The sequence below is a fragment of the Limulus polyphemus genome, unplaced genomic scaffold (assembly GCF_000517525.1).
Source record: "Limulus polyphemus unplaced genomic scaffold, Limulus_polyphemus-2.1.2 Scaffold1671, whole genome shotgun sequence".
Classification (NCBI taxonomy): Eukaryota; Metazoa; Arthropoda; class Merostomata; order Xiphosura; family Limulidae; genus Limulus; species Limulus polyphemus.
In genome coordinates, this window is record NW_013667281.1 from 158,594 (window position 1) to 169,227 (window position 10,634).

Consider the following 10,634-nt stretch of genomic DNA (forward strand, 5'->3'; position numbering starts at 1 on the left):
AACTTACCCTTCACTGCAAATTATTCTTTGTTAAATTGTAGAGGGACTTTAACTTACCCTTCACTGCAAACTTATTCTTTGTTAAATCTTAGAGGGACTTTAACTTACCCTTCACTGCAAACTTATTCGTTGTTACATTTCATTATTTTATCTATTTATCTATATCTTTATGAATATGGGCTGCTTAACATTCTTAAGCTGTTATTGATTTTGAATTTAGGAACCTTGCAAATTCACTTCAGTCGTTCAAGTCTGGGTCCAGTCCTCTAGTTTTTTACGCATTATTTAAATAAAAGTTGGAACATAGTACTTTGTCTAGTTTAAAAACTGTAGTTGCTTAGATAATACTTCAATCTCAGCGTCAAGGGCTGCAGGTAATATACAAAATCGAATACATTGACTTTCTAAACAGTCAGTGTCAATCTTAGACAAATCCAAAACTAACATAGTAAGAAACAAACAATGCATCCACGTTATGACAGCGACTTGAATGTTCATCAAATATCTAATATTTTAGTTAAAAATAGCATTTTGTGTCTCAGTATAACTCTTACTATCAATATTTAATATGGTTATAAAATATTTTTAATATAACGAGTAACTTAACTCTATCAGTAATTTTACTTGAAAATCAAATAGTTTTAGGAAACTTGAAATATGTAACAAAGAAACTTTCTCTTATTTTGCGAAAATTAAAAAAAAAGAAGGGCAATGTTTTGCTCTATCAACTTTGTATTTTTCTTGGAAGTTTTTAAAATTGTATTTTCTAGAATTAAATACATTAGACCCAAGAGTCGGTTTCTGTAATGTTTCATGCAATTTGTTCAATATACGCAGAACGAATTCGCAAATACGTACGAGCACATCCCCCCTCATCCTCCGTGAATTTTATATTTAAATAACATAAACAGCATAAAAAGTATTGCAGAAGAAACGTCGTCTAGAGATTAGCGTCCCGTATTGCGGATCGGAAAGTCCAAGGGTTGAGCTGTGATATGCCGGTATAAAAAGCTCCGTACTTTCAGCTGTGGGGGAGTATAACTGTGACAGTCAATCACGATATTCTGTTAAATACAACCGCGCAGGCGACAGATGTTGCTGACTGGTTACTTTCTTTCTTATCAACAGTCCTAAATTATGGATGGTTAAGTCTGAACTTTAGGGATCTCTGACCTGGCTTCTTAGCCCATGTGTCGTATATAGTGCTGTTCTTATTGAAAAGACCAATACAAAATATTATATGGTGATACTCAATCCCGACTATAAAATCGTTTGCTGATTCTGCGTACTGGCTAAAATTCAACCCTGACTGTATCTGTAGATGTATATTTTTGAGCACTAAGTTTAATTGACAGCATAGCAAAGTTTTTATTTTCTGTTCAAAACCAGTTCAGAAGTGGAACTTCACACGTGTTGACCATTAACGAAAATCACCAAGTTATCTTGTTAATATATGTGTTTATGGAGGAAATACTTCTGAATGTAACATTCTAGTCTGATGAAAAACGTGTGAAACATGAATTCAATTTATTTCATTCCTTCTGATTCTGTAGTTAGGATGTATTGTCAACAACGCTCTGGTCTTCGTCAACTTTCTGGTAATAATTGGCATGGTACTGGTCGGAATGTTCAACTTGGATTCAGAAAACTGGACGGCTGGTTCAGGATTCTTCCCCCACGGCGTGGGAGGGGTAGGTTTAAAATTAATAATTATAGTAATTCTGAAGCTTAGAAAATTATTTGATTGACTACTTTTCAAAGACTCAAGATTACAAACTATTTCATGTGACAGAATATACCTTAAATAATTCTGATCAATACTAGTCTGAAGTAGAAAGAGGTGAACATAAATTTTGCAAGCCTAAAAACTGTTTTAAGTAACAAAATATACTTTAAATAATTGTGCTCAATACTAGGCTGAGGTGGAAAGAAGTGAACATAAATTTTTCAAGACTAAAAACTATTTTAAGTAACCAAATATACTTTAAATAATTCTGATCAATACTAGTCTGAGGTGGAACGAAGTGAACATAAATTTTTCTTATATTTTTCACATTAAAATGTGAGCGTTAAAAAGTTGTTTGTACTTCTGGTATTTCATTATCACTCTTCTTTAAGAGGGATGTTTACAATGTACACACACAATGTATAAAAAGAAATACTTAAATTTTAATAAAAAAAAGCATTTTATGCAGTTGATAAATAATAATTACTAGCGGATCCGGAAAATGGCACAATATCAAACTGTAATCAAAGTATGTATAATCCAGTCTTGCTCCGACATTCCAACGGATTTCAATGTATGTACCGTACAATTAATTCCTAGTTTGTTCACCCTTACTGTGTCTGTTGTTACTGTTGCCTGTTATTGTCTGATGCCTGTTGCCCCTTTGTTTAGCACTTGATATTCTACTATTATTAACCGGTTAAAGTGTATAACGTCTGAAGTATTTTCTCGGAGCTTTACCGTATGAAGTCCGTTAATATCACTAAATGTTAAGTAAGCATGACACATAGAGCCTGTGGCAAAATTCAATATTTAAGATTCTGTGTTATATAAGCAAAATATAATTAATTGAGTATAGTGTATGCCTGTAATCTGTTTTTTAGTTGTAAAACGAAACTCATAAATTATTTTGTCTACATTCGAGTGGCACAGCGGAAGGTCTGCAGCCTTACAACGCTAGAAACCGTGTTTCGATAGCAGTGGTGAGCAGAGCACAGATAGCCCTTTGTGTAGCTTCGTGCTTAACTACAAACAAACAAACAAGCTTTGTGCTTAACTACAAACAAACAAACCTGGGTCTAGCTTTATTTCAGTTGTTAAGAACTAAATATGGTTTCATTCGCAACCGCTAGCCATTCATTATTAATAGTCTGAAAATTTTAACCCTGTATTAAGTATTTATTTGGTACATAACATTTCACTACAACCACGATATTTAGATTTAAATATAGTAGATGGGGAGTATAAACGAGCGATCGTTCCAAAAATAAATACGTAGTTTAACAAAAAAATCTCCTAACTACTGTTTTGCGTGCCATGGATTCACGGTTTGTGGCCAGTGCCACCAAAACGCGCTCCGCACTGTGGAATCGTGGGTGGGTTATAAGAGAAACTTTCAAGTCCTATTATTCGAACAGAAAAAGGTAGCTCAAGATTAGGCGATAGGTAATGTAGACTAACTGCCTCCTCTTTAGTCTATCAATTCAAATTTTGGAAGGGATATACACAGAGGTCTTCAGTGTAGCTTCGCGCGAGATTCTGAAATTATATTTTTAACTTAATACAAAATGAAAGTGAATCCCATATAATAAACTTAATTAAATGTTAGTAATTCTGAGGCCATAGACTCAATAGTGACAAAATACATGAGAATATTTATTCCTATCAAGAAACTGTTAACAAACGAGTGCTAACACATAGTTTCTTCATTTCATGAAATATTCAAACTCTAATAAAAAATCTTTTTTTTTAGTTATGTTACTTACAATGAATATGTTTATTTGTCTTTGTTTAACGCAGAGCTACAAAACGTGATGTACCAATCACGATTTTTAGCGTTATAAGCCCTCGACTTTACCACTGAGCCACTTGTAGGGAGGAGGGGAAGGGGCAAAAATATGAGAGTTTACTTCGATGGTAATTTATTAATTTACTTTTATTAATTGTAATTTTCAACACAAAAACACATGTGAAAATAGTAGTGATATATGGCGTCTTTCACCCATTGTTCTCTTTTATACAAGATTAAATGAGATTAAAAAAAAACGTATGCTAACGAAAAGTTTCTGAGGAAATTTCACCCTTGGAACAATCACGCTGGAGTACACAAGGCGGTCATGCATTTAGTCTTCTTCTATTCAATCATAAAAGGCTACTTTTTGAAAGTTTCAATTTAATTACTGTGCCGATATTGAAGGAGGAGGAATGTACCCAGTAACTAAAAGTATTGAACAAAAAATACTTTTTTAACCGAAAAAGTAAAAAATAACCAATAAAACAAAAATTTAATCTCACTCTACCAAGCGCTTTTTTAACAAAGTTATGTTTCGATAAATCTAATTCGCCATAAACTTAAAAAAAAAAAAAGCCACTGATAATGAATTGCTTCTGAAAGCACACATGCTGGACATTTCACGTTTGATAACTATTTCTCTTTTAAACGAGATGCCAGATACAATCGAAGGTTTCTAAGAGTAGCTAATTTTTAGTTCTTAAAAAAAATAAGAACGCCAATTTCAGTCCTTTGAATAAAGTCTAGTAGTAATTATCTTTGGAACTGCACTTTATTGGTTTTTTCCTCTACGAAGGAAATATGAGACTGTTATAAGACAATATGCTTGAAATTTATTATTATCTATATAATTTTCTAAAATGATATTCAGGCCCCAAATCAATATAGTCACACAAATAAGTTTAGATTAGGTTAGGTTAATAAAAAAAAAATTTATTTATATAAATGTTTCTCGTTGCAATAATAAAATGAATATTAATGCCATTCTTTTAACAGTTACATGGTTTGATTAAAAAAATCGAGTAAAAACTTGAACGTTAGTATTAGGCTTATATTTAACACCGCAATCTATATTTAGTCCCGTAGGGATTTTCATAAATTAGAAGAGTGTATAATAATAGTATTCCAATCACACTATGTTCGCCTTAGCTATTGCCGACGACGCGTTTCGCTCAATCCAGAGATCATCAACCGGCTGGAAAACAACGAACACATTACTAATCGAAACAGTATTTATATAAGCCATTTGTTACAATAATGTATTGTGATTGGAATATTATTATTATACGCTCCTTTAATTCTTAAAAATCCCTAAAGGACTAGATATAGAATATAGTGTTAAAATATAATGGCCGAATAATAATGTCGAATGACAAGTAGATTAATTATAATCATGCTTCGCCAGCTTGTAAAAGGCATTTACACCATAACAATTGTTCTTGTAGCAAATGGCTTATATAAATAGTGTTCTGACCACTAATGTGTTTGTTGTGTCCCAGTCGGCCTGATGGGCTTTGTCTTGAGCGAAACATGTCAACAGTAGATATGTGTACCATAATGTGGTTGAAATACTGTTATTATACACTCTTATAGCCCCCCAGTGGCACAGCGGTATGTCTGCGGACTTACAACGCTAGAAACCGGGTTTCGATACCCGTGGTGGGCAGAGCACAGATAGCCCTTGTGTAGCTTTGTGCATAATTAAAAACAAACAAACAAACAAACGCTCTTATAATTTTTAAAGACCACTAAAAGATTAGATATAGAATACAGTGTTAAAAAATATATGACAAATATAATACTAATGTCTAATGATAAGTAATATGATTGTAATCATGCTTCGCCAACTTGTAAAAGGCATTCACACCATAACAAGACAATGCCCTCTCCGTGGTAGCTCAGCGGCAAGCTTGAGGTTCGAATCCTGCGATTAGCGCAGAAAAACAAAGACTGAAATAATTTCCGAGTATTCATGTTTATTTTGTTTTCCTAGACAAAGAGAGAAGAAAGTAGAGCTTACAATTTTTAGGTTTTTTATTATTATTATTCATTTCTCTGAGCTGAACTCTCACACCGGGAATTCCTTGAAACGAAATTTTCAAATAGCGAAGTCTGTTATTTTGACCTTAATTTGAAATAAGTTAAATTCTGAACTGAAAAGTAGTGCTTTCGCAATAGATGTCAGTGAATTATAATAAAATATAGGAATATTCAAAGAACCTGTAGTTTCATGGTTTGTTTGAACAAAACATGAGTAATTTACTTAAAACAAGCCGAAAATGTATAATTAACTGAATTATACAGAAATATGTTGTTATTTTCAGGTTTTCTCTGCTGCATCAGTCTGTTTCTTTGCCTTCGTGGGCTATGATGTAATCGCGACCTCTGGTGGAGAGATAATGCATCGAACGAAAACATTGCCGGGAGCAGTTAATTTTACTTTTCTTGTGGGATTAGTGGTTTCATTTATCACGGCCACGGCTGTGACATTAGTCATTCCCTGTTCTCTTCTGGACCGACGAGGCTCTCTTTTGGAAGCTTTTGAAGTTCGCAAGATACGTGGAATGAAACTCTTCGTGATTGTCGGAGCCAACTGTGGACTGTTGTCGTCTGTGGGTACGTCCCTCTTCGCTCTGTCTCGTGTGCAGCATTCCCTTGCCAACGACGGTCTTTTATTCCAATTTCTGACACGCTACAATGAACGCACAGGAACAAGTTGGTCCGCTTGTATCGTTTCGGCTTCACTTTCAGCTGTATTTGCATTATTCTGCGATTCTCGAACTTTACTTGGAATTCTGGGAATGGGAACTCTTACTTCTTTCACTTCTGTGCTGCTGTCGGTTCTTTGTTTACGTTATGGTGTTTTGGAGGGTCTACCACTTGAGTTATCTGAAATGTCTCGAGAGTCAACAGCTACTCTGCCACTTGGTGGCGCTAACTTATCAGGCCACAATTCTTATGCAGAAGATTATCTACACGTTGTGAACGCCAGCACTCAAACCTCTTTTGCCGGGGAAAATATTACTACAGAGGCTATTACAAGAAGCAACTGTCTTGAATACTGCTCATCAAGAAATACCGATTATGCGAACAGTGTAGGTGGAAGACCAACAGTCGATTTGATCACAATGACTGACAGAAGAAGGAGAAACTACGGAGCTCTCCATCCAAGGCCCGTGTCAGTTGAGCTCGTAAATGACACTTATGTCACTTCCTTAACAGAATTATCAGCCCAAGACAGCACAAATCAAAAACTCGGGCCAACTTCTAAGTCAGCTGTTGTCACAGCTATTCTGGTGGCTGCCGTTATCACAATAATCGGTGCAATGGGGGTAATCACGATGCATGTCCCACACAGATTCGCCCAGAGTCGCTGGTGGGTTGAAGTCGTTTTCAGCTTTCTAATGATAACTGTTGTTGTCTGTGTAGGGTGTATAATTCGACAACCACATCATAAGCCCAGATCTAAAAATAGTGTTACGTGTGTCCCTGTGCTGCCACTTTGTGCTCTTTGGATGACAGTTCATTTCATGGCTTCTCTTTCTTACACTTCTTGGTTGGCGTTCCTGTTCTGGATTCTTCTTGGTAAGTTTAAAATCATTCTGAAAGTGTTTTACGGCAGAGAACAATAATTTAGCTTAATTCAATCATCAATACAACATACCAGTTGAAAAGTTGTATGTATACATAGTTATTTACTGGCAGTGTGTTACTGAAATAATATATTAGAATAATAAAACAGAAAACGCAAAGTTGCAATTAGCTTTTATTAAATAATATGGAAATGAAGACTGCGATACAAAAGTTATTGATTTGTTTAAGAATATGAACGTTATGCCAAATGTTATTTTAGCCATTATTTTCTATAGTCAAACTTATCAGTTATTCGGTTATCACCATGACTAAATGTGTCTCTGGGTAACTGATAGCTTTCTAATCAATACGTAGTTTTTACAACACTTAAAAAGTTAGTAAAACGTGAACTTAGATTTCCATTTATTCAAATACCCAGGTCTATATAATAAACGGCATGTTATTACTTTTAATTACATTTCAGGAATCATTTGTATGTTGACATTTTAATGCATAATTGAAATCGCCAATAAAAAAAAACCGCGTATTTCACCTTTTTGGCGGATTTTGCGAACGAACTGCTTCAATAAGATGAGAAAACCCTAAATTTGTGTATATATATGTATATCAAGAAGGTTGAGCACGTTATATTATAACTGTTTTGAACATTGACATCAGTAGGTTTCATGATAACCACAGCCGATATAAGTCGAGGTGGAACGGCGTGTATTAGAACTGCATTTTGACATTGGCGTTTTGTAGGTAGTGTGATGCCACTGAAAATTTATCGTTTTTGGAAAAGGTGGATAACAGTCCTTTCGTACACAAAAATATTCATACACTCAGATAATAAAGATTTGTTAAGAATTGGATTTAGATTGTATTTGATGACATTGGAAAATAAAGGAATGTGGTTCAACTTGGGGACCCAGTACCATCCAGAAAAAGACCTACAACTAGTCGTTCTCAAGCCGTGGTAAGCAAATTGCGGCGTGTTGTAGCAGGTGAGAATCCACAAACACAAATGTCAGAGTCAAAAGCCGTCTACGTGACCCAGGCAACAATACGTAAAATAATGAAGAAGGATATCCATCCATGAGGAAAAGCAACACAGATTGCTTCCACTATATATCCGTTTAACCATCTGTTTAACCTCAAACAGCTGGAGAATGAAACGGGTACTAGGTTATTCCATGTGAAGACTTGCCGTTTCTGTCGACGGCACAGCACTTATAGATTTCTGTGTGATTGGACTGTTGAAATGAACACTGAGAAGCCACCCTCCTTCTACACTAGACAAACTATGGAGAGCAGAAGGGTGTGCATGTTAGCGTTATAAGTCCTCAGACTTACTGCTGAGCAGCCAGAGGGCTTATAATTTTGTGCTTAATAACGTACAAAAAGGATAGGTTTATGACTTTGGTAGTGATTATATTAACATAACAGTGTGATGACAGTCGTAGTTATGTATATAAAACAGTAGAGGATAAGTATTCAATGTATGTTAGTTTACTTTGATTCAGTCAAAATATAGCTTTTACAATATATATAAATATGTGGAAATAACATACAAAACTTTCGAAAAAAATATTCTTTTTTGGTCAGTAACAATATAAGGAAATTGCGTTTTGTGTTTTTATAAACTTCTAAACATTTTGTAAAATTAGAAAGAGCATAATATATTTAGACAATAACGACATTATACCACCAGAGAGCGCAGTGATCTTTCAAAATAGCTTAGGTTTGAATACAATAAAACATTTTAATATGTTAACGAAGTGGATTGGAAGTAATATTATTTTTTTAATACATTGGTGTACAAAATCGAAACGCATATACTAACTTTCTTTAATAGTTTGGTAAATATAGTACATATTAACCTTTTGAAATCTGTAAACAGATTAGAACTCACACTTTATTGGCTGAAACACCCAATACAGTTTAGCTTGTTGAAATCCATAAACAGATTAGAATTCGCATTTTATATTTATTCTTTAAATTTGGATAATCGTTTTAAAAATCAATAAAACTATTAAAGTACATCATTCAATTTGACGTTTTTAAAATCTGCTAACAGATTTAGATTAGCATTTAAAAACATTCAGAAGTTAAAACGCAAAGTTTAGGTTTTATAAATTTTTATTCCATGTATATTCTTCATGTAAGTTTTATATTTGTAAAAGATAAACAGGGAACATCTATTATCTACAAAAGCCTAATTTTTATAGAACTAAACCTAAATTTATTCTCACATTTCACAGGAATCCTTGAATACATGGCGTATGGAGTATGGCACAGTACAGAGAGAAGTTTGGATGATTCTGTTGACGTGGCACTATTAGATGTGGTGGAAGAACCCAATGCTGATGCAACTTACCGTTCAAATGAAAGAGAAGCTCTAGTCAATGTCTCATGAAATTGTTGTTCGAAATGTCAAGTTAAGCCTGGAATGTGATTAAACGTTTGTGGCAGATGATTTATAGCCGAAGTTCATTTAGAATATAAAAAATGAGCAAAGCTAATATAAACGTTTCATCCTTGGTTTTCTTCACGAAATCGTATTATTAATATTGTATTTTTCATATTTAAAAGTATTCTGCTGCAAAGCTATTAAATACATATAAATACATATGACATTAATGGATTTTTAAATCACAAGAGTGAGTCAATGCTGCTATGATGGACTTTTGTTAGTGGTTGAAACGAAGTGCATTTTATCAAAGGACATCATTAACGAAAATACTAAATTTAACTAATGTAAATAGTAAAAAGAAAACTGCTGAAAAAGAAATAAAAACAAAACAGGAGCACGACAATTTTACAGTTTTTAAAAAGGATTATGGAAATAATATATTTTAAATTCGGAATAGGCCTATGTACAAAGTGTTTACTGAAGCTAGATTTACCATACTGACATATATAAATTATATTAGCATATTCTATAGAATACAATTTAGTTACTAATGTAGGTTTTGAAATTCTCAAGTGTTTCTTCAGAATATATAAAAATAGATTGATTAGCGCTTGTATTATTTAGAATGAACGTTATAATTTAAACGTAGTATGCTTTCGAGAGATCAATATGTAAATTGTAATATAGTGTGCAAATAAAAAAACATGGATCCGTGCAACAGTAGGATCAACGATACGGGTGTGTTTGAGCCATGATCATTTAGAACATAGTACACAGAAATGAGTACACAGAGTAACTTCACGGTTAAACTAAGTAAATCTCAAACGTTTTCACACATTATCTGTAGAATATTCTATGCATACCTATATCTACTTGTAAAATGTTGAATACCATTAAACTATTATGTATATAATGTATTTCTTATGCACTCTTATCAAGTAAGCAATTATCAAAGACTTACTACAGAGGAAGACCAATAAGATTTTGTCATTGGTGACTCCATACAAAGGGTCGTAATCATAGCAATAACATTTTGTCATTGATGACTCCACACAAAGGGTCTTAATCATAGCAATATGATTTTGTCATTGATGACTCCATACAAAGGGTTGCAATCATAGCAATGCAAT

General features: G+C 33.7%; 1 protein-coding gene across 1 annotated transcript in view; it reads left to right on the forward strand.

Moving 5' to 3' along the window:
• LOC106464507 (high affinity cationic amino acid transporter 1-like) overlaps positions 1–10,218 on the forward strand; it is a 60,480-nt gene extending 50,262 nt beyond the window's left edge. The window contains exons 5-7 of the mRNA XM_022392246.1: positions 1,554–1,691; positions 5,843–7,103; positions 9,353–10,218. Of these exons, the coding sequence (XP_022247954.1) occupies positions 1,554–1,691; positions 5,843–7,103; positions 9,353–9,507 (1,554 nt within the window). The 3' untranslated portion in view covers positions 9,508–10,218. The remainder of the gene's footprint in view (positions 1–1,553; positions 1,692–5,842; positions 7,104–9,352) is intronic.
• The last annotated feature ends 416 nt before the right edge of the window (positions 10,219–10,634 follow it).